A 26,423-nucleotide genomic window follows, 5' to 3' on the forward strand; every position below is an offset into this window, starting at 1 on the left:
GTTCTCTTGAACTTGTAGCTTGGAGGTTGGGCTAATCTATGCTATCAGAACCCGATAAGAAAAATGAAACCTAACGTTCCCCGCCGCGGTCGGTCCAAAAGGTCTCTCAACCTACTTTAGTACCACACCTCAATCCCTCTCACATACAAAATCAAAACAACGCGTCAAGAAACCCTGACGATCTACTCACTCCCATCCAAACCACAATCCAAACCCAAACAGCCTCCCCCGCCTCCAAAATGCCGCCACCAACCCCTGTCCCAATAACCCTCATTGTCGCAACCACCCCGCACCCGTCCCCTTCGCAAACCGGAAAAACCCTCCTAGGCATCGGCCTAAACGGCACCCTCCCCTGGCCGCGCATCAAGTCCGATATGTCGTTTTTCGCGCGCGTCACGGCGCGTGTGCCGCCTACACCGACCCCCGCACGCGCAAATGCGCTGATCATGGGTCGAAAGACGTACGATTCTGTCCCGCTGAAACTGAGGCCGTTAGGGAAGAGGGTTAGTGCGGTTATTTCGAGGGATGCGGGTGGGGAGGTTAGAGAGAGGGTTGGGAGGGAGCTTGTGGAGAAAAGGGAGAGGGAGGTCGCGGCTGCGAAGGCGAAGGCGGAGGCTGAGCAGGGCGAGAAGAAGGAAATTGAAGAGAGCAAGACCGACGCCTTCGTTTCGTCGAGTCTCGAGGATGCGCTGCAGACGCTGGATTCGGCTGCGGAGAGGGGTGATATTGGGAGTGTTTATGTGATTGGGGGTGCGGAGATCTATGGGGCGAGTTTGAGGTTGGGACTCGATGGGACTGCACCAGGGGCTGGTGAGGATAAGAAAGCGGCGCAGAGGAAGGTGAGGATTGTGATGACTGATGTGGAGAGAATCGACGGTGAGGTGTTTGAGTGTGATACGTTCTTCCCGGTTGATGGTGAGGAGCTTGCGGGGGACGGGTGGAGGAAGGTTAGTGCGGAGGAGGTGACGGAGTGGGTTGGTGAGGAGGTTACTGGTGAGTGGATTGAGGAGGGGAATGTCCGGGTGAGGATGGTTGGGTATGAGAGGGTGGATTCATAGTTCTAGAATATTGACTGGACTACACTGGTTCAGAGAGACTGAGATACCCATGATTGAATAGATGCCTTAGATATACATTCTTCTGATCTGACGATTCGAGTGTTAAGCATTAAGAAACAATAATGAAAGCAGGCGCTAAAATACAATGCAATGCGTCTAATCAACAAAAAAGCAACGCGGGTATATCCAGAAAAGACAGGTAGGGGGGAAATGCAAGATGTAATGCTCTAGCAAAAAAAATAAAATCACTCGTGCTCTTTCATGTACTTCACGAAGGCTTTCTTATGTACCAGCCCTGCATACTGTCCGTCGTGGTTAACACACAGGTAACGCAGTCCAAGCTTGACGAAGCATTGGTAAACAAGGTCTATAGGCGAATGGATATCGAGGGCGAGAGGGGCCTGCAAAGTCAGTATAAGTGAGTTACGGAGGGGCTTCAAAGGTGGGCATACCGGATCTATAAATTGAGTAAAGTCCACTTGAACGGTATCGTCGTCGTCAGCGTCAGCGATAGCCGAAGACGTGTCAATAGCCATCAGACAGATCGAGTTATCCTCGTCGCCGAGGTTATCGAGCGCGTATTCGAGGTCCGGCGCAGGAATAAGTCCGATCAGAATGTTGTCACGTAGGATCGGAAGACCGCTGTCCAGCTCGCCCGCCATCAAGAGATGCTGCAGCTTCGAGCGCAGTTCTCGTGCCGGGACAAGAGGGGATTCCGTAATATCAATGATACGACTCTGTCGGACTGGTCGGACGATATCGCCGAGTTGGGCGTCGGACATGGGCTGTAGTTTGTTGTCGAGGAAGGGGTAGGAGTTCATTTCAGTCAAAAAGTCCTGAAAAATTAGCAGTAATTCACCCACAGATCCGGGAGACTTACATAGATACTATGAGGTTCGATCGCATCCGCAGTCCACTTGGCGCAGAGAACTGCCAGCGAAAACGGCAAGACATGGTCCAGGCTGCCAGTCAGCTCGAAGAGAATAACTGCAAGGGTGACCGACAGCCGTGTAACCCCACACATGGTTGCCCCTGCAGCGACCATTGCATAAACTCCCGGTGTGACACAGGATTCCATACCGGCAGTAGCGGCGCACGACGAGCCGAACAGGAAGAAGTTGGGATACTTCATCACCCAAAACTGAGTAACGTGGCCGACGATACGGCCCATCAGGCCACCGACTACCATGGATGGCACGTAAATACCCGCTGGTACCTTGATGCCGAAAGTTACCACTGTTAACAAGCTTTTAAGGACAAAGGCTATTGTGAGGGCACGGATAACCTCGCTGATGCCCTCTGGGTGCGGACATAGCCCATCCGGAGATAACGAATCCTTCTCGCACGGACTAGCCAGCTGGAACAACAGCTCCGTGACAGGGAGTTTCGTGTATCGGTTCCAGAAGCCGGTCAACCCAGTGAGCAATGCAACAAGGACAACCTCGAATAGCGGCCACCGCTTGATGACGGGGATGCGACGGAACGACTTAGCCCAGATGCTAGAGGCTTTGATGAACAAAGCACCCAGGGCGCCGCCCATGACTCCCAAGACCATGAAGATGCCCAGCTCAAAGAGTTCCCAGTCGCCCAGGTAGCGCACTTCGAACAGCACAATCTTCCCGGTGCCATAGGGGTTCAAGAACTTCAATGACAGCGCCGCGGCGATACAGCAGAAGAATGTCCGGAAAAGCGTTTTCGGCGGGAAGTAGTAGCTGACTTCCTCTAGACTGAAGAGGACGCCGCCAATGGGCGCTCCAAAGGCTACAGCGACACCACTGGCGGCACTAGCACTGAGAACCTCACGCCGCTTACCATCGTTGAGGTTGTACTTCGTGAACAGTCGGCAGCAGATATTTCCAACGCAGGTAGCAATGTGCACGTACGGGCCCTCCTTACCGAGACTGAGGCCAGAGGCGACACTGAAAACAAGAGCCAGAGTCTTGATGACCAAGGTCTTGAAGCCCAGGTACCCGTGGAGAACGAAACCACTGTTGATAACCTTGACCTCGGCGACACCGCTACCGGCGGCGGAGTAATAGATCATATCAGGACGCGTGGGTAGCGGTGGCATCGGCGACGAGCCGCTCCCAGAAGCAGGCGAGACATCATCCGATCCACGCTTCGAACCACGAGACCAACCCGCGGCCAAGTTCTCGTCCAAGGTAGTCAAAGAGACCGAGGACGGAACGACCGTTTTGGTCGTCAACGTCAGAAGACAGGAGATAACCGCTAGGGCCACAGACCAGAGGACGTAAACCCCAAAGTCGACCCAGACACTACCACCAGCATGGTGGTTCATCAACTCAGACCACGACCGCCACGCCAGACAGTCCTCGCCATTCGCACAGCAATGCTGATGGCTCCGAAACCAGTTTGTTGTACACACACCTTCCTTTAAATCAAAAACATAGTCTTCCGATACATCCACGAAATAAGCAATCGCCGCCGTAATGCATCCAATCAGTGCAGCCAGGATCCAGCCCTGGGCACCGTCAAACAAAGCAAGTATCCGACCGCGAATATCCTTTCGCCGCCGAAGCTCTCGGAGCCGTACTCCATCGGCAACACTATCATGTACCCAGTCGGTGGACGTAAACTGGTCATACCAGAGCCGGTCGTCCATGAAGGAAGCCGTCATCGGGTCCTTGGCCGAACCGGGTACACTCTCAGGGAGAGCTGCTCCATCTAAACTCGGCCGACGACTAAACCGCCGATTTGTCGAGTTCGCCCGACTGTGATGGCGTGACCGACGAAGACTACTCGCCATGAGTGTATGTCTAAAGGCAGCGTCGGGCCCCGAGGAGGCAGAAAAGGTAGTGTAGGAGCGTTGCGGTTGGACACGGAGGCCCTCCTTGGCCTTTCCGAGGAGGCTGGTTGTCTCACCGACCTCCAGGGGCGGCTCTAACGACTGATAGTTGGTGTGTGACCCTGAAAATATGCTATAGCTTCGTCGCATGGCGGACGGAGAGGGTGGTGCCGTTCGGGGTGGGTGTCGGGGGCCGACATCTTCGGGAGGCTGGTCTGGGTCTTCCTCCGGGGCGGAGGGTATATAGGAGGGGACGGATCGTGGCATTTTTGACGAAGCGGTGCTTGTTTCCACTTAAACTGTGTGATAATGAAGGAGATTAGTTTCGAGTAGCTGGAGAGAACGAGCCCGCTCGCACTTACAAGTGAACATGATCCCCTTGAGACTGTTTGAAGGACAATAATTAGGTTCAGGCCCAATGTTGAGCGGAGCTTGGGACCGCGGTACCCGACGTATCAGAGACGTGTACCACTAACCAGAATGAGGGATGAAACGAGGGGTGAACCAGAAAGAAAGAAGATCAAAAGCAGAACCACAAAAATACAGAATACAGGCCCCGACAGCAGGGGTGAGATAGTGAGGAGAGTTCAGCGAGAGAGAGGAAGTTGAGGAGTGGGAGGGAATCGCGCCTTAGCGGCAGATGACCCGCCATTCGACCAAAACGGTATCCCGTCCATCATCTGGTAAAAACAAAGTCATCCTTTCGCTGCTGTCAAACAGTGTCAAACGCCAATCGCTTGGATGTCATCATGACCAGGAGCCAAGAGATAAAGGCAGTCTGATCATTCGCGTCAGGAACTTTCTCAGGCAGATCTTTGACGAAGAGAGCTTGATGTGCTTCCAGGATGCAGCAACTGTCGTCATATCAAACAGCTTGGATTGCGTCAAAGTATTTCCGATCCGATGCCTCTCTTCTGCCCGAGTTTTTCCCTCGAAGCCAGGATGCACCCGCGAGTTCCCGGCAGATCATCTTTCTTCCCCGTGGGGTAGCCTGTGGGATCTGGATAAGCGAGCGAGTCAGCCAGCAACCTGTTGTCACATGGCGCCGACATCGCCACTTGACGCCCGAGTCTGAGCAATTACGCCTTCCACGCGGAAGACCTCTTTGAGTTGTCCTCATTGACTTTACGCAATAAGGTTTAACTTTATGCAGGAGGATCCCGAACGCATAATACAGCGGTTTAATAAGAGAGACAAGCTACCTATTGGATGCTCAAGGTTCTACAAACGGAACAGCACCAGCCAGTCGCTTTGACGATAACTTCGCGAATGAGCTAAAAGTGAGCTGTGGATCAGTCGCGAATGCCAAGAGGAGAATTCTATGAAGAAAATGGTGAAAACTGGTACCCTCACCGCCACTCTCCTTTGGCGGCCGAAAATCGCCATGATGCTGCTATGCACTTGCTGCTCGACCACGCCGATATAGAGCCTAATCCTACTAGGACCAGGGACTCCGTGGCGCCACCGCTATTCTTTGCCTTGAGGCCCGATTTCTTGGAGATCGTACGGGATCTGATCAACCGCGGCGCCCGTGTCGACCTGGCAGAAAGACAAAATCGAATTGGATCACTATCTTGGCGAGCCCTTTCGATTGCTGCAGCTTCTGGAAGCCGGGCTCTCGTGGAGCTGCTCATTCAGCATGGAGGGCGTTACCCCAAGGAGAGGTGCAACGTTGTCTTCCACCAAGCTGCGAGATCTGGTTACTGGCCTTTTGTTCGAGTACTCTGCGGCTCTTGGTGTGGACCCTAACTCTGCGGATGATTTGGAAAAGGGGGCCACTGCGATCAGCATTCCTGCAAGAGGGGGCCAGTTAGACGGTGTCCACGCACTGATCGCGTCGGGTGCAAAGACCGACAGACCAAACGAGAACGGAGAGACGCCTCTGGCGTGTGCAGCTGCAGGAGGCCACGCTCATATTGTTGAAATTCTGCTTGAGAAGGGAGCTGAACCGAACTTTCAAGACGCTCAGGGGGCGAACCCCTGTGTATCGGGCGGCGAGTAGCGGCCCAATAGCAGTACTGGAAGCCCTCTTGATCCATGGAGGTTTCCCAGCATTTACAACTCACGATAACAAAAGCCCCCTTTCCGAAGCAGCGGAAAAGGGCCACGTGGAATTTGTCCAAAGACTATTAGGCCTGGGAGCGCCGTTCGATCAACCTAGCACGAAATCGGGTCAGACGCCCTTATCCCGCGCAGCGGAATATGGCCACTACCCCATGATTGAGCTACTGCTAGAACAAAACGCCAATATGGGCCCGACTGACCATGAAGGGAGGAATCCCTTGGACCGAGCACTGAGTAACGGATGGGATGATTGCGCCGAGCTGCTACTGAGGAGCGGGGCACTGCCCAACAACGAATTCAAGGACAAGCCGCCACTGGTATCCGCAGCGAGGCGCGGGCTCCTCAAGCTCACCAAAGTACCTGCTTGAGACCGGCTCCGATGCGAGCTGTGCCGGGGAAGACGACGGGTGGACGCCGCTTGTCTGTGCAGCGCGGAACGGCACACCTGACATTGCTTCGAGTTTTGCTCGAGAGCGGCCGCATTGATGACATAGAGGCCCGAGACGTGTCACCTGCTCAAAGCGCCGAGCGAGAAGCATCGGAAGCAGAGGCAGCAGGAGCCAGTGGTCAGGGAACGCCGTCTCGATACCAAAGGCCAGCCTGTATGCCCACGTGGTGCCATGCGCGAGGTAGAAGGTGTGCATCCAGAGCGGGAATGGGCCTTCACGGCGGACGAGAAGAACACTGTATACATACTGGAGGAGACCGACAGTTGAAGACATGGAGAGGCCGAACAATGCCGGCGAGTGTGGGAATCCAAGCCGTCCCAGGACGAGGTCGAGAGGATTCTGATTTTCATGTAGAGTCATTGTGAGCGCAATGAATATAAACTTTTCCGTATCTCCAAAGCTGCGTTCATTCAGCGAAAGCGCAATATATGCTAACTCTAGGACAATTAGAATCAATGCGATACTTATGCGGATTCTGTTCTACACCCGCGGTGGGTATATTCTCCTCGGCCCGAGGGGGGCGCAACAGTGGGAACACCGATCAAGGAACTTTTGGCCTGGCCAGACAATTTGTTTACAGATCTGTAGGCTCCAGCTCACCATAGGCGACAAGTTCTACAGGATTCATGAACTGGCCATCGCCAAGATCAAATCCTGTGACGTGTTGATAATTGACTTGGCGAATGGCTTGCAGTATAGAAAGCCGCACTTGAGGTACAGCGCCAAATTAGTTGGACCCTTGCAAGTCTGATGAGGCAATATCATATAGACTTCGTTGGACTACTCCGTAAAATCAGTCTGGCTAGAGAGGAATAGCAAGAGGAAGAATAGCTATAGAACTATAGGATTAAGCTTACCCCTCTAAAGTATAAGGAGAACGCGAAGCACCAGAGCGCAGCAAGGTGTGCGGGAGCATTAAGTATTAATTTAGGGGGAAAACCATAAAGATATTAGTAAGTCATTAAGACCTTTGGCAAGAAGGAGTTGAGATTTCGGGCTCCCGAGCAAAGCGAGGATCAAGAGCTCGTATTGTATAGTATTGTTGCCATACTGAGCACAGAAGCTGTACTAACCACATATCATACATATGCTTGGCTGGGCGCCTGAAAGACTAAGACCTGACCCTGAGCCTGAGGCCAACATCATCCCTCCGCACCTCCTTGGCATAGCTGGGCGTTATATGTGGCCATATTAAAGATGGCGTCTCTCAGCTGCCGCGGCTATCTTTTCGAACTTGAACGTGTCTCTTGATCCCCCTCCAACCCAGGCTGTCAGCTCCCATCCTGCTTGGTGGGTCAGGGCATATTTAACAAGATTTCAAGCCGTGCAAGTGACGCCGAATCGAATCTACTAAGCAATGCTCCCAGACTCGAAGGATGCCCCGCAAGATAAATTCGTGTTTGTTGGAGGGCCGACTCTGGACGCACAGTCAAGTAGTGTGCGATCGGTCCTGCTACGGCGGGTACTGCGTGAGAGGCGAGCAAAAAGACGAAAGAATGCCGCCGAAATACTAGAATCAATGTTGAGCAAGCGGTCACCTGCTCTGTCCTCCTGCGCCGTAGATGCAAATCAGGACGCTCAACTGGAGGCCACGGGATACCCTCTGATACGACCCAGAAAGACCCAGAATAACCAGACTGTCTGTTTCCATGGCTCGCAGAATCGAAGTTCGAAATGCGGAGGACTCCTCGCTGATAATCAGCGATACCTACCAGACCCTCATCTTTTCGGAGCAGGACGCCGTGACCCGCTCCTGCCCATGGATGCCCGGGCGGCGCGCCTGAAAATACACGAGCTTCTCGATTTCACGACCACGACCATCTGGGCTCGCTTTCGTCAGCTGGACTACCCTGGAAACTGTTATCGAGCGTGGGTGTTGCCGTTCGATAACGAGCTGCAATTATATTCCGTCCTGTGGTCCTCCTCGTATCATCGTGATATACTGCGCGTCACCAACGGCGCCATCGTGCCCAAGCTAGACTCTCAGGAGCAGCTTGAGCTCCGACTCTTAGCGCTGCGGGCCTTGCAGCGGGAGATTGCCAATGTTTCGGACACGACGTCTCCAGATTCCTTGGTGATGTGCATGCTCTTCCTGGCTGTGAATGACAAACACAAAACTCGAATCTTCCGAGACCCCAGCCCATTCTCCCCTCCCTTTGTCAGCCTGCAGCTCTTGGACTTTTACGGGAGCCGGGACTACCACCCACTCCATTGGAACATGCTGCACGACACCGTGCGCCGATTCGGCGGGATCGAGAGCCTGCAGACGTTTGCGCTATCCTGGCTGCTCACCCTGGCCGCCCTCATGAGGTCAGCCCAGACCCTGGCTAAACCGATCTACCCGATCATGGGGGTTGCGGGGAAGCCGTTGGACCTGCAGTCTCCGAGTTTCTTATTTCAGCCACGCGGATATAGCGATCCATTCAACAAAGCGGGCTCTGGGTTCCACGAGCTTTTTACCATGTGGCCACCCGTAAGGCAAGAAGTTGTTCAGGTGCTGATCGACCTGGGGCAATACTCTCGAGTGGTCCAACACTACTCGGCCGCGATATGTAGCCCTGATGTCTTGGATCTACTTGGTGATTGCAGGAATGCAGTCCACCACCGGCTGCTTTTCTTGCCAAAGGAACAGGACTTAACTGAGTCTTATCTGCAATATACCGAACAAGTCGATGCCGAGAACGAGCTATCGCGGGAAATATACCTCACGTGTCGTCTGGCTGCGGTCTTGTATGCGGTACATGTTACTTTCCCGCTTCCACGAACCCAGCAGATTAGGGAACTCAATCTTGATGCTCTGGAGTCCCGAATCGCCCGGTTATGCGCACTGAATTCTTCCGGCCCGGTGGTTCTTTGGTGCGCAGCTGTTGCAATCAGCATGTTGGGGGACGACTCTCCCAAGCGATTGATCACGTACATGGCCCACCTGACTGCAGATACAGGCGTGGACACGCTGGACAAGTTAATCGACATGCTCCAAACTTTCGCGTGGGTGGATGCGGCTGTACAGGATTCCTGGAAAGGAATGTGGACTAGAAGATTCTTCTCTTCACAGTCTGCCACTCACTTGTGAAATACGGAAACAATCTCCACATTGGATCTTAACAACATGTGCTTGGTAGGGGTAGTCATTGCGAGAATTTCAGGCCGCAGTTGCCATTATTGGACCCGAGAAGACGGCTTGAAGGGAGGGGGGAATGGCGTCGGTGGACAAAGGAGGCGTTGATAGATTTAAGGACAGCCACAAAGAACCGGGGCCACTGAATCTCAGATCTTGTTGACCGCACTTGTGTTCGACTAAGCCAAATATGGGAAGATGTTTCCAGGACGGTGATTGGACGGGGGATTGGTGCATTGGGCTTGGCATGGCTTGGCAATGCATTGAAGAGAAAGTTGTTCGGATTCATCGCAACGTAATATGAGAAAAAAAGTGCATCCCCGCCTACTAAGGTGAAGATTGCTCGAGGCTTAAGCGAATCACACCTCCAGGGCGGGCTGTCGCTGACAGTGACGCGATGATTCTGAAGGATGACCAAGGTCTTTCTAACCACCATCGGAACCCTATATATAGAGGCCCCCAGGCCCCAGGCCCCAGATCTCCCCTGAATTGCTAGAATCAATTTGTTACTTGTCAATAGTAGCGAAACGTGGACTTGAACATACACGTGGATCCAATCACTCACTCGCCTTGAGCACTCTACACAGCGGTCTCATCCCTGTAACATCAAAACGAATCGATGCGCTCGAGATTCCCGCACGCGAGCCTCTGGCACTCGGGCAGCGTTACCCTCCCCGAAAAGAGCCCTGTCATCCCCTTCGCCGGGCGCGTCGGAGCGAACCAGGAATTTACACTTGGGGAAAAAAACAGCTGTGCGCGCGCAGAAATCTTACAAAAATTCCCGGATGCCGCACCCTGGATTCCAGTCCGCGATGCCCTATCACTGAAAGGGTTTCTCCAGATTGAGCTGTGGAAGGCGGCGGCGATGGAGGCCATCGCGAGTTGTTTGCTCATCTATCTAACATGTTTTGCGGCTATTGGGTTAGGACAGGTGGCTCCGTAAGCACCATACTACCTACTACTACCTTCCTCCGGTCAAAACACAGAAATATAACAGATTACAGTGCTTTTTCTTCCGGCCCTGTAGTTCCAGGACTGATCGGGGGCCTCACAGCACTGGTGGCCCTCCCTCTCTTTATCTACTCTGCGGGCCCAGTCTCCGGTGCACATATTAACCCTACGATTACCATTACAACATTCTTCAGCCGACTCTGCTCGCTACCACGCGCAGTCCTCTATATATCCTTCCAAACACTCGGAGGTACAATCGCTGGCTTCCTTTTACGAGCTAGTATGGACACGAGATCTGTACGTGTCACACCACCACACTACACCCCCTAGCGGAAGGAAGAGAGAAAAATCCGCTACTAACATGATATCTATAGTTTATCGTCCCCGGCTGCTACATCGATACGTCGATGATCTCCCTCGGCAGCGCATTCACAATCGAAGTGACAACCAACTTCGCCATGGTCTTTCTCTCCTTCGGGGTTGGTCTCGACCCGCGGCAGCGCGAAGTCTTTGGCCCGGCTCTCGGCCCGATCTTTGTCGGCCTCATCGTCGGCATGTGCTCGTTCTTCACAGGTGTCAGCCGTGACGGATACACGGGATTCTGTATGTACGCCCCTTTCCTTCCTTCCTTCCTTCATATTCCATCCATCCATCCAGACCAGCAGCCGCGCGCGTGTGGGGTGGTTGGATGATCTACCTGTCTCGCCCATCCCTGGCTAATCATTGTGAATTGATTTTAATATAGCCGGGAATCCAGCCCGATGCTTCGGCGCGATGGTCGGGTCCCGTTTCAGCTCCTACCACTGGATCCACTGGATCGGGCCGCTGACGGCGGCCATTTTGCATGGGGTCCTGTATTTCCTCGTGCCGCCCTTTTCAAGGGAGGAGGTTGTTGCTGCGCGGAAGATCGATGAGAGCGATGAGTCTTAGCTTTGTTATTGTTCATTGTTCATCGGGTAGTCTACTCTAGTCTCGTTGGGGGGTATTAGAATTATATATTTGCCATTGTTGATAGCATCATAAAGGGATACGTAAAAAAAAAAAAAAAAAAAAGTATTTGGTCCCAGATTCCGCTCCCAAACTCCCAAGAATCAAGCTGAGCAAGACCTTTCTTATCCCAGACAAGACACAGGAGAAATCGTACCTTGAGAGTTTGTGTCTGGTGGCATGTCTGCAATATACACAGAGGGTAGAAAGTGGCGGAGATGAGTGCTGTGGATCGTGTGGCAGTACATACATTGTATATTTACAGACGTGTGATATCTGGAGAGAAAACGTTGAATATGTAGAATTGGAATTTGCTCCCCTCGAATACTGTAGGCAAGACACACGCCTATCCCAGACTCAAAATCCCCCCAGGGACTGTTGGAGATGCTAGTACATATATATCTGGGAGGGGCTTGCTGGCACTCATCCCAGTTGCCTTTCTAAGATTTCCATCGGTTGGAGTTGGCTATAGAGTAGTATGTACATGACCAAAGGTTGCGCTAGCATGCCATAAATCCATAGCAGAAATTGTCGAGAAGACTAGTTTCTTTTAATGTCTGTCTAGCCGCGTCACCAGGAAAGGCTAAAAGTGCCATACTATAATCCTGGGCCTCGGGGCCGGATGTATAGCCTAGGAGAATTAAGCCAAGAGTACAGCAGCGCAAGGCAGACTCGAGTAGAAAGACTACTGACTTTTGGTGGCTAGGCTGGTAGGCAGCGACGAAGACAAATTCCGCCTCAGTGTACTGCATTCTTAGGCCTTGGGGGCGGTTATATTGCATGTAAGCATGAGGCTAGAATGGGGCAGTGCGAGGCAGGCAGGGGTGGAGTGATATCTCAGCCGCAAAGCCATGACCGCTGGTGACGCCAATAAATTATATGTATGGTTTCATGCCACCGTCACAAAAGGCCATGATATCCAGTCTCTCTGTTGCTCACGGATTCCCCATCTCTTCAGACTCGAGTGCACCCCGGGTAGAAGCTGAAAGAAGGCTGCTCGTCCAAGCGCATCTACAAGCCCCCTCGACCCCTCGCGACAAACGTCAATACCTCCTCGAGCGCTGCACGGCCTTTATCTGGAAGTAAAGCTCCCGTCTGTCTCAAGTCTTGCTCATGCGGTGTCCAAGCTTCCGGGTATTGTGGTGCTGCGGACCTTGCGAATCCAGCCCGATGCTGTTCCTCTCTGCCTGATTGCAGAAGCATGAGAGCCGCTTCTGGTTTTCGAGCTTCGCTTCCAGGGCTCCCTTGCCCCTTTCACATCTCCTTGTGACTAAGGGCTGGCTGACTGGCGATTTATGGCTAGAAGTAGGCAGGATTAGGATTAGAATGAACCTGATGGCCCGCCCCCTTGGGTTGAAAATAGCTGAGTCCCCCCTTTTGTCAAGGAGACCGAATTCAGCTACAGATACATTTACTATCACCAGCATGTAACCACCTCTCCATCTTCTCAAGAGCGTATATATCGTGCTTCTCCTCAGATGTCTCAAATTCCTCCCTGTATCACCCCGGTGTCCGCGCGGAGAACTGCAGCTTCTCGCCTACTAGCGCGCAGGACCCAAAGTCAATTAGCACTGGTTCAACCTGCCCATTCTCGCTTTCGCGGATCATGATATTAGCCGGGTTAAGGTCACTGTGCGCGAGGCCCAGCGAATGCAGATGCTTAAAATCTGACACGAGGCATTTGAAGAAGATCCCCTTGTCTAGCCTGGCGAATCCAGATGTCGTGGCATACTTGATCAGGGTTTGAGCAAGTCGCTCGAATACTAGTGATCTGATGAGTCTGCTCTCCACGAGACAGCCATAATACTTGATGATATGCGGATGCGGCCTCTCCGCAATCATCTGCGTGATCCGTGCTTCATGGATTATTTGTCTTGCGAATCGATCTACATTAACACACCACCAGCCAATCCCGGGCTGTTCCTCGAAGATCCGCAAAGGGTCGGCGAGGATCTCCGCGGGCGCGAGGGTCAGTGGCTGCTGGTGCTGCGGCGGCGGCTGTGTGCCGTGGGTGCAGGTGGTGATGGTGTTGGTGTTGTTTTTTTAATCAACTCCTTCACGACGTGTTCGTGGGCTTTCGCCACCGCCCACATAAGCGCCGCTCGGCCATTCTCGTCAGTCTAGTTTACATCGACTTGTCCTGTGCCCAAGAGAATTTTCACGACCTCTACATGTCCTGCACTGGCAGCGAGGAGAAGCGGCGTCGTGCTATTAGCATCTTTAAGATCCGGCGCCACGCCCTTTTCTAGCAGGTATTGGGCAGTACCTGCGTGTCCCCCAGCTGCTGCAAAGTGATTACGTTTCTCCCGTTTACCAGATTTACCAGACGATCGTGTATTCTAGCTCTGCGCTCGACGAGAAGCTGAAGGACCTCTATATGCGCCCCCCTCCTGCGCTGCACCTGGAAGAGTAAAAAAAAACAAAAACAAAAACAAAAACAGAAAAATCAGCTCATGCTGTCTCACAAGTGGATCAGAGTCACAGCAATAATTATCCCAGTATAAAAGGAGGGCATCGACATTATGAACCAAACCTTGATACGCCCTGAGTGCTGGACGGAGCCACGAGCCATATTTATAGACTAATGAGACCTGCCGCTTGAGTGCTTGGATAATATTACTTATTCCTCTAAAGTTAATAAAAGCACCGCAATAAATGCATCTACATAGGTAACCTGGACCTCATTAACGTTCAGAGTCACTGCTGAGTGACGTTTGGCGAGTTCTACGAAGTTTATCACAGCAAACACGAGCGTCCGAATAAGGACTATGAGATGGATGGGACATACGGACCACAAATAAAACTGTACTTTGTATAAACTAGCTATTGATCAGCCACAAAAGAAGACTATTCTTGACTTTCCGCCGTAGCAATCCTCATAACCACCTTTCCAAGCCCACCCCGATTCTCGTAAACAACCTGACACGCCCTCCTGACCCCCTCGATATCCTGCATATCAACCGCCTCCCCAACAACAGTTCTCACCTTCCCACCCTCAACAAACCCCCTTAACGAATCCAAATCCTCCCCACTCGGTTCCAGAAACATATACTCATACCTTACCCCATACCGCCACGCGCGCATCCTCCGCACTAAATCCGCGACGTTCAAGACAACCCTCGGGATGATTGGGAGAACAGGCCGATGAGGTAGTCTCATCACGGCGGAATCTTGCAACTGCATCCCTGACGGCGCTGTTGATATTGAGACGATACACCCCGTCTGAGGACGCATTAGGCAGAGGTACTCCATTGCGGAACCAGTGGTGTCGAAGAGGAAGTCGATCGTGCCGCACGGGATGACCAATTTAGGGGCTGTTGTTTTGTAGTCGATTACTGCTGCTGTTAGAGGGAAGCTCTGTGGATTGTGGGGTGGGGTTGGAGGTGAATTTGAAATAGGGCTTCGTACTTTCATCGACCGTCCCCTCCCCTAGAAGTTCGGCAACCTTGGGCACCTTTGAAGTCGAAACGGTCGTGATGACCTTCGCCGCGTGAAAGACGTGCTTGGCTAGTTGACAGGCGAAGAGGCCTGTGCCGCCTACTGCAAATTCCATGGATTAGCACACCTACATCCGTTCTAGCAGAGTAACCCGGGGAGACATACAGCCAGCCGGGACAAACACCGTCTTCCCAGCGAGATCACCATCATACTTTTCTAACGCCTGATACGCCGTCGTAGCGGCTAGTGGCATAGACGCTGCTTCCTCGAATGAGAGCGATGGTGGTTTTAGCGCGATGAAGCGCTCGGGACAGACGGCATATTCGCTCCATGCGCCTACTCAGTGAGTGGTCAGCGTATGGTTCGTACCCCAAAAAAAATAAAGAAATAATGTGGTATAGTACCTCGATGCGACTCTGGCAACCGAACATAGACCGCATCACCAACCCCAAAGCGCGCCACGCCTGTGCCGATTTCCGTGACTATTCCCGCGGCATCGTAGCCGATCTTGTAGGGAAAGCTAGGTTGTTTCTTGCTTAGCAGGGTTGCCAAGGGCTGAACGTATTCTGGAGATAAAGGTGGTCTTACGAGTCTTTGAGAGCCATCTTGAAGATCCCATCTGCCTTCTTCAAATCCACCGGGTTGACGCTTGCGGCGTGGACTTTAATGAGCACATCGGTTGGGTCTCTGATCTCTGGCCGTGGGAACTCGAGGAGTTGGTACTCGGATGGTTTGCCGTGGGAGTTGATTCCGATGGATAACATGGTGTGTGGTTGAAGGTTTGGGTTATAGAGGTGTGAAGGACAAGGCTGTGATTGGGGTGTGGTTCGGTTATATAGTTCTTAGCTAGGGCTGGGTAGCTAGATGTCGATCCATGGATATTCATTCTGAATAGACCACGATCATTGGCTCGGATGGTTTCTTGTCCCGGACCCGCATTTTCGGTGCAATCGTCTTCCCGCTACCGCTCTAGAAGAACGGTGCAGTGCCGAGGTCCAATGAATAGGCAGAACATGAACCATGACGCTGGGCTATGTCAGTTTATTATCGGATCTGGTTCAGATGCATGAAAGAAGAGGCTCAACCCGGGTCCCATTCGGATCAAAGCTACGGTGGAGACAAATTAGGCTTCTGGCAGGGCCTGCCATTACACGACGTATCCAGCCCGGGGCCTTGACAAGGAGCAAAACTATATTAAATACGAACAATAGCGAGGAAGCATTGGAGGAAAAGAATAGCTTAAATCGTATCACCTCTGTAGTGCAGCTAATAGCTTCATCCAGCATTTTTTTTCTGTATGTAAACATTCTGTGAAGCTATATTGATCTTACTCTATTAGCGTCCTCCTAGCGTCTGGCAATATTAACCTTAAGCGGCTTCCCACGCAAACTAACAGATTAATCTTAGTTTTAATCATGCGGTACAATATTTGATACAACTTACTCCTGGTGATCCAGACCATCAATGGCAGCTTCCGCTTCTTGCGTGGTGCTCATCGTGACAAAGCCAAAGCCACGACTTCGATCTGTTTCTTTGTCCTTCTCAATGACCTGGTTGTGATTAACGTGGTTACGCGTGTCGGGTGGAAAGAAGTAAAATTAACATACAGATTTGGTAACGTAGCCATAGTTTCCAAAGGCAGAAGTGAGGTCCTCAGCAGTTGTCTCAAAACTGAGGTTCCTGTGTCGATCAGAATACATAGCAAGGAGGAGCTTGTAGTAGGGAGCTTACGCGACATAGAGTTTGCTTCCCATGGTGTGTGATAGGCGTTTGCAATAATCAGTGGCTGTTGCAAAGGCGCGGGTGGGTAGATATAATTTTCACATAAAATATCGAGAACTAGTGAGCTACGGGAAGTTTGTCTTGGGTTTATAACTCTGTATATAGCCCCATCAACGCCTCTCGGAAGAATCGTGTTGTAAACTACATGTGTCTTGCTAACATCATGACTTGAACCTTGATGTCATAAATGACGCATTCCCTTAGGTGGGAATTATGATGATAACACTTGTGGAATCTGGGAACAGGCAAAGAATATCTCTATTAAGTAAGGAGACATTCGCATTGCATAGCAGAGCGGTCTTTCCAATATATTCCACGTCATCATGGATGGTTGCAGGCGAAAAGTAACAGTATCATCTAGCTTGTGTAACCTGAGGTTACACTAATTATGTATTCTTTCATTCCACCTCCTAAACTTGATCGAGATCTGTCAGTACGACCCATTGAGAATGCATGCTTGGTTAGAGCTCTTGACCAAAAATGACACCTTAATTCAGTCAGATGTCCTTCCCGCTCGTTTTATCGCCTATGGAAGCTGGACGGACCCATCCGACCAGGCCGGACAGGAGACTTCCTGCACGAGGACAGGCGGATAAATATGACTATAAACATTGGGCTTTTGTCTGGTAATGTATTGGATATATCCTTCTACCTAATAAGATTCATCTTCTGTCAAAGGTCTGAACGGAACCCCAGCGACTTACTGTGTAGCCATACATCCTACACCAATGCCAAAGTTTCACATCGAAGAGGTTTTCTACATCATATTCCCTTTCCCTATCTCGCCAAGATACATAGTGCTTTACATTGATATGTGGATGCTAATGGTTACTTACCACATTAGTTCTCTACTATGGACCCTTTGTATAGGCTACTAATTAAGTTGTATTATAAAGTATTATAAAGGGAGGGTAGCAGGCCCGTTCATGCTGGCAAGCTAAACATTTTTATTAGGGCTAGGAGGCACTCTTTATAGTACTAATATTCTAAAAAGTATATGAACAGAGCATATATCCATAATCCAGATCAAAGGCCTGTTTTTCATCCAACGGGCGCCCCGCGTGCCACGGAGCGAGGCCAAATCAGCTGTATCACTCGACATGGCCATGAGGAAAAGGATAAATTGGTCGACGGGCAGTATATCAAGCAATGATAGACGGATAGATATATGGAAGAAGAACTAGGGGGAGAGGGGAAATAACGGTATACAGAACACAGAACAAGTGGGTGGGTGCTACCCGTAGAACAAGGAGGCATAGAGAGATCCCGACCTTTTGAGCCCGAACAGGACTAGATCAGAGGGCGTAGAGTGGAATCGAAGAGGCGGGCTACATGGGATATGGACGTAGACAGAGAGGGAAGAGAGTCTCGGCATCCCAGAGAATAAAAGCCAAATAATGAAGCAGATGAGAGTGTCCGCGCCCCCGGATATACTGAGCCCGATCTACAAACACCCGGAGCACGGAGAGCGTGGTAGATACCCAACTCATATAGGAGGTATGTGCATGGTTGCAGGTGCCTGGTTACCTATACTTGGGTCCCGCCCCCCGCTCCCCAGCACTTCGCTGCCCCCACCCTGCCCAGCGTACGAAGCGATGCGGGACAATCCATGATATCCTCAACAACTTCTTCTAAACACTCAGAGGCCGAGCGTACTCAACGCCAGAAATTCCCGCAACAATCCTCCGTTCATTTTCGCATCCCATCCCACAATGCTAGCCCGGACGCATCTCGTGCGATTCGTCGCCGTTGAGGAACCAAGTCCACCTCGGCCAGCTAGTAGATACGACTCGCGACGTGGGACGCGACAGCGCCGACGGGCGAGAAATCGCCGTCTATATGATTGATGGGACGATCTTCGATGGCCGCGTCACTAACCAGGTGCTGCTTGTGAGATCTGTAAGGTTGTCCTGCCCCATGATGAGATAGATATTCGGCGATCGAGGATAGGGGCTAATAATGCACCCGCCTGCGGGTGTGCTGTGGTAGTTGCTTTTGCCGGTCTCGAGAGAGGAGTGTAGCTACATTCGCTGTCTGGGGTTGGACTATCTCGATCACACCAAGGTATGCCTTTGTCTATGTTTACAGAACGGACGGGGGATGGATGGAAACCTTTTGTTTCTTTGTTTTGCTCAAGCAGCAAGGGGATCAAAAAAAACCAACCTTGTGAACACCCGCTGAACCGGGCTCAAACCGCTGGAACCTGCGAACGCGAGGTTTCGCCGTCTCGTAATTATAAGTGAGTTTCGCAGGACCCGTACTAGGTACTGCAGGACCCTGGCCAAAGATAACATTCGCAGGGAAACCCTCTGGATCGGAGAATGTGAGAGGGAACTCTCCCCGAGGAGCCTTACTGAGCTCCTGGATCTCGCTAGCCTGTGGTAAGCTCCTGGCACTATTCGCAGTCAGCTGTGCCGTTGAATATCATTATATTATTATTGTTGGATCAAAACTAGCCTTTCTAGATCGTCGTATGACTGCACCTGGAACGTGCCGCCCAGGTACTCCTTTGGTCCCTTGCGAGCGTAATAAACGTACGGATCCTCCCCATAACCTCGATAACAGACTTCGGAATCAGTCACCTTAACGTCTCCTTTTCCTTGCTCAGTAGCAAACGACGTACCTTGAAGGAAGGTAGTGATTTCATCAAGGTCAGGGTGCTGGTACCGCATATCCGATAGCTCGACGAGCTGAATGGGAGACCCTGAGTCTGATCTGGTCAGGCAACGCTCCTTCCAAGCCGCCAGGGGTTCTTGATCCGGGCTAATTGCGATAACATCGTCGACGGATGCTCCGTGGTTAAAGTGTACTTTGTTCGCCTGGGGATGGGATGAGCACGGCTATTCTCACTATGAAGGAGGAGGATCGAGATTCCACGTACCATGTTCAAATGCAGTCTCAAAAGCCGTGTGCTGTCTATATTGGCCTTGCAGGCCCCTGAGATCAATCAATCGACTTGTGGTCAAGTGCCTCCAACCACCATCCCGTCCCGCAGGCGACGCTGATCGTTCCCAGTCGGTCCCGCAGCCGGCTTCCCCGCATGTGGGACAGCCAAGATCCCCCATCACTCGGATATATCCTGAAACAGATGAGCGGAGAAAGCGGACGGTCGAGGCCATGTGATGGCTTGAAAGCCTCCTTTCTAGATACTGGAGAAGCCGCGACGTATCATATCTCACGCTGCACATCCGTATCCCGACTCGTATTAGGCTTTCTCTCTCCAACTGTATCCACTACAAGATTATGGATGCACCGCACGAATACGAAACCACCAACGTGGTCATCTGCGGATGCGGGCCAACAGGCGCCCTACTCTCAGCGTACCTAGGCCACATGGGCGTCAGGAACATTTTACTGGAGAAGGAAAGCGGCATCACCACTGACCCGCGCGGGATTGCCTTTGATGAAGATGGAATCTGCGTGATCCAGGGGATTGGGGGCCGACAAGTCAACGCCCGGCACTGGTATGATCCCGTATAGGGTAGAAGCGATGAAGCACCAAAGCATCTGGGTACCCTCCAAGTCACGCTGCCCTTATTATTATTATTTAGCTTGCGTGTTATTCGGCCACTCTGTAAATACTCCGGTTGAGTAGCATCTCCTCATAGTATCTGATATTCGGAAGTAAGTACGGCGGCAGAGACAGCAACTGCGGGAAGTGTGATGGTGAGATTCACATAGCTCGGAAATGAGGGGCAGATATGGTGTAGACCAGGACGTAGCTAGTATGACGGAAGGCCGGGGAAGCGCAACGCCAAAGCTTTAGTGTGCCAAGCAAGGCGACCACCACAAGTTGGCCGGACCGTGTCGGACCGTCTAGGACCGGGAAATTGAGACAGGTGATGTGAGGTAGACCAAGAGCCTGAGCCTCTTAGAGCAGCTGCTAGTGGATCTAATCTTCATCCAGCACGGGCGGGCGCTGTCCACGGTAGATATGGACTGAGCTCTACGCAGGCTAGGTCCATGTGATACTCCTCAATGAACCAAGAACGGTTCGATCCGGGTCTCAATTCATAAAGTTAGCGACATACGTGAACCCTAATGCTCTGAATCTGTGGTTCGGCATTGGCACAGCGCCGTCCCCGCATTTACCGGGATGTACAGCCTCTAGTACATACAGAACCTGCATAAATCACCCCACGGCCGATGCATAGTCATTTTTGTGGAAACGGTCAAAGGCTGTTTATTCGCCACAGTTTAATTTAGCTCGTTTGCGCATGGTTAGGATTCCGGACCCTGGCCTCGGATGACTGTTGTATCCGTAGTATCCGACCCCACCGCGACTTATGCAGCCCAGACTCAGAGCCTGTGCGTAATACAACATAGAACTCGGGGGCCGGATGATTCCCAAATCGTTAACATAGCGGGGAACACTGGACACTAGGCAATGGCTGAACTCTAAGTAGTCCATACGGTCCGCAGCCATCCATCGGTCCAAGTCGATATTATTTCCGAGTCCCTATATAACTCCCCGCATTAGCACGACATTCCCAGCTAAAAAGCGGTCTTATCTACACATTAGGAAAATTTCTCAGGTATTGACAAAGTAATGGCCACCGAAAAGGCTACTCCGCCAGTCGCTGCCCCGCCGCGACCGGCGACATTAGGTGACGTCAAGGTGCCCATGCGCGACGGCGTCCACCTCGCAACAGACATCTGGCTCCCCTTAAAGACACCCGCCCCAGTACTCCTAGTGCGCATCCCATACAACAAAAGTGCGATCCCAGAGATGCCCATGGTCCCCACAAAGGCGCAGATCGCCGACGCCGGATACGGGTTGATCTGGCAGGACGTGCGAGCGCGATACCAGTCAGGGGGAGAAAACTTTGAGCCCTTTGTGGCTGAAGCGCAGGATGGCGAGGACACGATTGCGTGGATCCGCGAGCAGGAGTGGTCGGACGGCCGGGTTGGTATGTTCGGCCCCTCGTACATGGGCTGTGTGCAGTGGCTTGCGGCGTCGAGGGCGCCCAAGGGCCTCCTTGCGATCGCTCCGCACGTGGCGTCGAGCGATGTCTACCGCGCGCCGTGGTACAGTCAGGGCGGCGCCATGTCCTGGCACACTGTGCACTCGTGGTCGATGGCGAATGCGAAAACGGACCCGAACATTCCGATCGTGGTCATGCTGCAGCAACAACAGGAGGCGGTGCAGTTGCTGAACAAGCTGCCCATGTCCGACCGCGAGACCCTGCACAGGCACGCGGCGTGGTGGAAGAACTGGATGAGCCATACCTCGCGCGACGAATCCTGGCGGGACCTGGCTGTCGCCGAGCACCCCGAGGTCATCAACACCCCTGCGCTCAACGTCGGCGGGTGGTTCGACCTGTTCGTCCACGAGACCGTCCGGGCGTTCCGGCTGATGCGGTCTTCTGCGCGCACGGAGACAGCGCGCCGCGGGCAGTATTTGTTCATCGGGCCCTGGGACCATTACGCCCGGACTGGCAAGTATCCAGACCTTGAGTTCGGCCCCGACTCACCGGACACGGCATCGGGGATCCAGGAGCTGCACCTGGAGTTTTTTGACAAGTATCTTCGCGGGAACGAGGCTGCACTGGACAAGCGGCTGCCCGTGCACATCTTCGTCATGGGGAGGAACGTCTGGCGCAGCGAGACAGACTGGCCGTTGCCGGACACCGAGTACACCGACTTCTACCTCGACAGTGGTGGCAATGCGGCGACGCGCTCAGGCGACGGTGTGCTGCGCGCCGAGCTTCCAAACAAGTCCATCGCAGACAGGTATACCTTTGACCCTGCGGACCCCACGCCAAGTGTCGGAGGGCGCCTCCTTACCATGGACCCCAGAGAATGCGGACCGCGCGACCAATCCGCGGTCGAAGACCGCCCCGACGTCCTCTGCTTCACAACACAGCCCCTCGACACGCCAGTCGAGGTCACCGGCCACATAAGCTTGGTCCTCTACATCACTTCCTCCGCAATTGACACCGACTTCACCGGCAAGCTGGTGGACGTGCACCCGGACGGCCGGGCAACGTACCTAACAGACGGGGTCCTCCGAGCACGATACAGAAACTCGCTCGCGACACCCGAGATGCTGGTCCCCGGAAAGGTGTACAAGTTGCGTCTCGACCTTTCCGTCACGTCGAATGTTTTCCTTGCGGGGCATAGAATCCGCCTCGAGGTTTCGAGCAGCAATTACCCGCGGTATGACCGGAACTCGAATACTGGGGGTGATATCGTGAATGAGACGGAATTTACCGTCGCGGAGAATCGGGTTCTGCATGGGGCTGAGCATCCCAGTAAGCTGGTCCTTCCGGTCATTCGTCGCTAGCAAGTCTGTCCGCCCTGTACCGTGCAGCGCAAGGAGGCCGGCTCGTGGGACCGAGTGGTGCGATGGACTGAATCATCGGGATAACCTATGCGCCTGGACATGGCGTGGAATCGCATGATTATATATTCACAAGAGTATGGAGCCCACCCGCCCCTCTGAATCTAGCCATTCGCGCGCGACTTAATACGGAATGAATAATGAGTAATCGAATATAGCAGAATTAGAAGAAAATCCACAAGTCCTAACCCCTGGATACAGCACGAATATTACCATAGGTCTTTGGAACCAAAGAGAATTGAATCCTCAAGATTAGAGACTGTTATATAAAAACCCGAGAGAGGAGCAGGGCCTGATATTACTATGACATGATGAGAGACGATTCTCATCTCTAGACATCCGTCCAGCCCCCTGCGACGCTAAATGTCACCTACGGATTCACCAGTCTATAGGGCTGGCTGCTGCCCTTTGGGAAGGCCCGGGCCGATACCTAACCTACCTGGGGCACTGGAAATATACTGGCTTCCTCGTCGGCACCGTGCGTCGGTTTGCACGAGTTGGGTCATCCTGCATGGTTAGCCCCATCGCCGGATTGCGTTTCTGGTCGTCAATTATGGTGCAGCCACTCTATGTGGCCACCGCACACAACGCCGACCTGAGAATAAGCTACTGTCCAATACTTTTGTAAAACTATCGCTGCCTGGAACCACCCGCACTTGAAGAAGAAAGTTGTCACAACTCTTAGCCTTGGCTAGCGTGATCTTCTTGGCCAGGGTACGTATACGTATCTCACCTTTGCAAACGCTAAACCTATAATGGGTACTGAGTTGCGACGCCCCACGGTTAGATGCCTTTGCGAGGCTTGGGAGGCGTTCATTGGCGGTACTACGGAACTCGGATGCGCTATTAGGATAAGGTGGCCAATCAAGGGACCAGGGTTCTTAGAGGTGAAGATCTTTGAAGAACCCTCGACTTAGGCAGAAAGTTGGGATCGCTATTTAAAAGACAGTACTCCGTAAGACGCTAACAGGGCTGAATCAGAGAAATTCAACGTCAGACCAAACGATGTTATCGATATGGATTCTTTCGCTATGTCTTGCGCTTCGGGTTGCATCAGAAACGCTACATTTCGACTATAACATTACCAAGGTTTCAGCGAACCCGGGCGGTCTCCATGAGCGACCAACGATCGGAGTCAACGGTAAATGGCCGCCGCCTCAGATCCAAGGAAATGTTGGTGATGTCGTCGTTTTGAACATCCGAAATCTTCTCGAGAACCAGTCTACCTCGCTGCACTTCCATGGCATTTCCATGAAAGGCACACCTCATATGGACGGCGCTGCCGGCGTGTTACAGTGTCCGATCTTGCCAGGAAAGACGTTTGAGTATATATTCCAGGTACGCCGGAACAACGACCCGTTTTGCAGCGGCTATGGAATATCATGGAGCTGATTGTGAGTCGCAGTTGACGAGTCCGGGGACCTATTGGTATCACGCAGACGACGGCGCACAGTCTGCAGATGGGCTGCGCGGCCTATTGATTGTCCGGGATCCAATGTGTCCGTACAAAGACGATTACGATGATGAGATCGTTCTCTCTGTTTCCGATTGGTACGATGCGCAAATGTCGGGTCCAATGGCCTCCGAGAACGACAATCACACGACCTCGAGGCCGCCTGCGCCTGATTCCATCTTGTTGAACGATTCCCATGATGTCCGGGTCCATGTTAACCCCGGGACCACGTATCTCGTTCGTGTCGCCAATATAGGTTCAATCGCGGGCCAGTACGTGCAGATCACGGACCATGAAATGGTCCTTGTGCAAGTCGACGGCGTGTACACGAAGCCCACGAAGACGCATGGAATCTATCTTGGCCCCGGCCAGCGGTACAGCTTTCTGATGACGGCGAAAAATGAGACGAGTGCTAATTATCCCATCATTGCTACAATGGACTTGGTAAGCTTGTTCCCACCACTCAACAGTATTTTGCTTATACTCTATAGGTAAACGGACTTGACCATGGGAAGACTGCGACTGCAACTGGCTGGATAGTGTACGACTCGTCTCTTCCGACTGCGGAGTTTCACCGAAAGGACACTGTAGAACCGTCTGATTTCCTTGATGACATGTCCCTGGTACCGCTGGACGAGAAGCCCCTCCTGGATCCGCCCAACCAGAGCATAACGCTCGATATCACAATGACCGAGCTTGCGGATGGTAGCAAGCGGTAAGTCAAGCCTCGAACATGAACTAGTCTAGGATGCATCGCATGCGCAAATCTAATCAACTTCGCCAGCTGGTCATTCAACAACACGATCTATTCCCCACCAACAGTTCCTACATTATACACAGCGCTGGCTACAAAGCAAAAGGCCGTTGATCCTGCAATTTACGGCACGTCGATCAATTCATTCGTCTTGCATCCTGATGAGATAATCGAAATTATCATCAACAATCCATCTGATACACAACACCTCTTCCATCTCCATGGTCATGAGTTCCAGGTGATCCACCGGTCCGAAGCCGCCGTGGGCGCAGTTGACGCTAGCCACAAGGACAAGGAAAAGTCCACTCCATTCCCCATGCGCCGTGATACTATCATTGTCAACCCTGGTTCTTTGGTGGTACTGCGGTTCAAGACTGATAATCCAGGTAAATAAATCATCTTCTGAGTCTGTATAATTCCCGATTCAACGCTTAGCCATTGCTAATACCGCCGGATGTAGGGATATGGCTACTCCAAAGCCAGATCGCGTGGCCCTCACATTCGGGTCTGGCCGCCACTTTCATCGAAGCCCCATTGGAGGTGCAGAAGAGCCTCTCACTCTCATCTATACCAATTCCCTTTGGAGATGCGTGTGCCGAGGGCAACGTCGAGATTATCATGGCACATCCGTTGCCTGTTGGGGGTGTTAGAACACCTGCCGATTCCGTATTGTATGTGTCCCAACTTAATCAATCATGAACACACCGAACTTTGCTAATGTATTGCTTGAAGGGATGGCTTGATCTACCCGGTGATCTACCTTGTCATTTTCGGTGCCGCAGTACCACTAACGCTTGTCCTCTTGTGGCCGCAAATAAAGTGGTTCTTTCTGATTTTGCGTAATGGTTTACCCGGTGATCGAAGGCCAAGTTATAGGATCATTGCGGATCATGGGTCGCTCGAGAAATTATCTTGATGCTCGATTTTGTCATGATTAATCACCTGTATACTAGATGATAGTCACTGAAATTGATCAATGATAGAAAATGTAGATTCAACTTACCTCGTGGTCCTTGCTACCAATTTACTATCCTTGCAACTGCCTAGTTATCCATATTGCCTCTGAACTCTGAAGATATTGATTGTCTTGGTATTTCGGTGCAGAATACATCCTTGGTAGACCCTCTGAACCTCTTTGCTGACTCTAACCGGAATAGGAGGCCCTAATCTAGCGCCGCTCGCCCCCCGTGGACCTTGGGGCTGAAACTCAGTCCAAACTT

At 52.2% G+C, this 26,423-nt stretch overlaps 10 protein-coding genes across 10 annotated transcripts; 6 read left to right on the plus strand and 4 right to left on the minus strand.

Annotated features, from left to right (window-relative positions):
• Window positions 1-539: 539 nt before the first annotated feature.
• Window positions 540-1,122, plus strand: BJX68DRAFT_244196 (dihydrofolate reductase). The gene has a single exon (XM_071041263.1). It carries the CDS (start codon window positions 852-854, stop codon window positions 1,056-1,058), a length of 207 nt encoding a protein of 68 aa, XP_070895544.1. The 5' UTR covers window positions 540-851; the 3' UTR covers window positions 1,059-1,122.
• Window positions 1,123-4,767, minus strand: BJX68DRAFT_244197 (chloride channel). Its single transcript, XM_071041264.1, has 3 exons — window positions 1,939-4,767; window positions 1,511-1,894; window positions 1,123-1,459 (listed from the first exon to the last, which is right to left on the minus strand). Exons 1-3 carry the CDS (start codon window positions 4,129-4,131, stop codon window positions 1,304-1,306), a joined length of 2,733 nt encoding a protein of 910 aa, XP_070895545.1. The 5' UTR covers window positions 4,132-4,767; the 3' UTR covers window positions 1,123-1,303.
• A 736-nt stretch (window positions 4,768-5,503) lies between these two features.
• BJX68DRAFT_270283 (ankyrin repeat domain-containing protein) lies at window positions 5,504-5,866 on the plus strand (the record flags this gene model as incomplete). The annotated part of the gene is made up of 1 exon (XM_071046582.1): window positions 5,504-5,866. One exon carries the CDS (start codon window positions 5,504-5,506, stop codon window positions 5,864-5,866), a length of 363 nt encoding a protein of 120 aa, XP_070895546.1.
• A 181-nt stretch (window positions 5,867-6,047) lies between these two features.
• On the minus strand, window positions 6,048-6,776 carry BJX68DRAFT_157405 (uncharacterized protein). Its single transcript, XM_071036782.1, has one exon. It carries the CDS (start codon window positions 6,735-6,737, stop codon window positions 6,192-6,194), a length of 546 nt encoding a protein of 181 aa, XP_070895547.1. The 5' UTR covers window positions 6,738-6,776; the 3' UTR covers window positions 6,048-6,191.
• A 1,548-nt stretch (window positions 6,777-8,324) lies between these two features.
• BJX68DRAFT_244200 (uncharacterized protein) lies at window positions 8,325-9,535 on the plus strand. The gene has a single exon (XM_071041265.1). The coding sequence runs from the start codon at window positions 8,455-8,457 to the stop codon at window positions 9,448-9,450; it is 996 nt and encodes a 331-aa protein (XP_070895548.1). The 5' UTR covers window positions 8,325-8,454; the 3' UTR covers window positions 9,451-9,535.
• A 579-nt stretch (window positions 9,536-10,114) lies between these two features.
• On the plus strand, window positions 10,115-11,377 carry BJX68DRAFT_278108 (aquaporin-like protein; the record flags this gene model as incomplete). The annotated part of the gene is made up of 4 exons (XM_071048467.1): window positions 10,115-10,434; window positions 10,500-10,743; window positions 10,821-11,049; window positions 11,192-11,377. The coding sequence occupies 4 exons, from the start codon at window positions 10,115-10,117 to the stop codon at window positions 11,374-11,376; spliced, it is 978 nt and encodes a 325-aa protein (XP_070895549.1).
• Window positions 11,378-14,280: 2,903 nt separating this feature from the next.
• On the minus strand, window positions 14,281-15,664 carry BJX68DRAFT_278110 (NADP-dependent oxidoreductase; the record flags this gene model as incomplete). The annotated part of the gene is made up of 5 exons (XM_071048468.1): window positions 15,460-15,664; window positions 15,276-15,391; window positions 15,037-15,207; window positions 14,842-14,973; window positions 14,281-14,768 (listed from the first exon to the last, which is right to left on the minus strand). The coding sequence occupies exons 1-5, from the start codon at window positions 15,633-15,635 to the stop codon at window positions 14,281-14,283; spliced, it is 1,083 nt and encodes a 360-aa protein (XP_070895550.1). The 5' UTR covers window positions 15,636-15,664.
• A 450-nt stretch (window positions 15,665-16,114) lies between these two features.
• On the minus strand, window positions 16,115-16,706 carry BJX68DRAFT_244205 (RNA recognition motif domain-containing protein). Its single transcript, XM_071041266.1, has 4 exons — window positions 16,603-16,706; window positions 16,479-16,551; window positions 16,315-16,421; window positions 16,115-16,260 (listed from the first exon to the last, which is right to left on the minus strand). Exons 1-4 carry the CDS (start codon window positions 16,623-16,625, stop codon window positions 16,218-16,220), a joined length of 246 nt encoding a protein of 81 aa, XP_070895551.1. The 5' UTR covers window positions 16,626-16,706; the 3' UTR covers window positions 16,115-16,217.
• A 4,471-nt stretch (window positions 16,707-21,177) lies between these two features.
• Window positions 21,178-22,939, plus strand: BJX68DRAFT_278112 (CocE/NonD family hydrolase; the record flags this gene model as incomplete). The annotated part of the gene is made up of 1 exon (XM_071048469.1): window positions 21,178-22,939. Exon 1 carries the CDS (start codon window positions 21,203-21,205, stop codon window positions 22,937-22,939), a length of 1,737 nt encoding a protein of 578 aa, XP_070895552.1. The 5' UTR covers window positions 21,178-21,202.
• A 1,027-nt stretch (window positions 22,940-23,966) lies between these two features.
• Window positions 23,967-26,201, plus strand: BJX68DRAFT_244207 (Cupredoxin). Its single transcript, XM_071041267.1, has 6 exons — window positions 23,967-24,334; window positions 24,402-24,893; window positions 24,941-25,164; window positions 25,234-25,589; window positions 25,664-25,874; window positions 25,936-26,201. Exons 1-6 carry the CDS (start codon window positions 24,002-24,004, stop codon window positions 26,117-26,119), a joined length of 1,800 nt encoding a protein of 599 aa, XP_070895553.1. The 5' UTR covers window positions 23,967-24,001; the 3' UTR covers window positions 26,120-26,201.
• The last annotated feature ends 222 nt before the right edge of the window (window positions 26,202-26,423 follow it).

Source organism: Aspergillus pseudodeflectus (assembly GCF_044049435.1).
Source record: "Aspergillus pseudodeflectus strain CBS 756.74 chromosome Unknown BJX68scaffold_47, whole genome shotgun sequence".
NCBI lineage: Eukaryota > Fungi > Ascomycota > Eurotiomycetes > Eurotiales > Aspergillaceae > Aspergillus > Aspergillus pseudodeflectus.

Excerpts from the sequence above, each read along its gene's own strand:
- BJX68DRAFT_244200 (XM_071041265.1), top strand. The coding sequence starts at position 8,455 with ATGTGCATGCTCTTCCTGGCTGTGAATGACAAACACAAAACTCGAATC.
- BJX68DRAFT_157405 (XM_071036782.1), bottom strand. The coding sequence starts at position 6,737 with ATGACTCTACATGAAAATCAGAATCCTCTCGACCTCGTCCTGGGACGG.
- BJX68DRAFT_244205 (XM_071041266.1), bottom strand. The coding sequence starts at position 16,625 with ATGGGAAGCAAACTCTATGTCGC. Across the intron at positions 16,552-16,602 it reads GGAAGCAAACTCTATGTCGC|GAACCTCAGTTTTGAGACAA; the intron begins GTAAGCTCCCTA and ends TGATCGACACAG. Across the intron at positions 16,422-16,478 it reads ATGGCTACGTTACCAAATCT|GTCATTGAGAAGGACAAAGA; the intron begins GTATGTTAATTT and ends AATCACAACCAG.
- BJX68DRAFT_244196 (XM_071041263.1), top strand. The coding sequence starts at position 852 with ATGACTGATGTGGAGAGAATCGACGGTGAGGTGTTTGAGTGTGATACG.
- BJX68DRAFT_244197 (XM_071041264.1), bottom strand. The coding sequence starts at position 4,131 with ATGCCACGATCCGTCCCCTCCTATATACCCTCCGCCCCGGAGGAAGAC. Across the intron at positions 1,895-1,938 it reads TCGAACCTCATAGTATCTAT|GACTTTTTGACTGAAATGAA; the intron begins GTAAGTCTCCCG and ends CTAATTTTTCAG. Across the intron at positions 1,460-1,510 it reads TTACTCAATTTATAGATCCG|GCCCCTCTCGCCCTCGATAT; the intron begins GTATGCCCACCT and ends CTGACTTTGCAG.
- BJX68DRAFT_244207 (XM_071041267.1), top strand. The coding sequence starts at position 24,002 with ATGTTATCGATATGGATTCTTTCGCTATGTCTTGCGCTTCGGGTTGCA. Across the intron at positions 24,894-24,940 it reads TCATTGCTACAATGGACTTG|GTAAACGGACTTGACCATGG; the intron begins GTAAGCTTGTTC and ends TATACTCTATAG. Across the intron at positions 25,590-25,663 it reads GTTCAAGACTGATAATCCAG|GGATATGGCTACTCCAAAGC; the intron begins GTAAATAAATCA and ends CGCCGGATGTAG.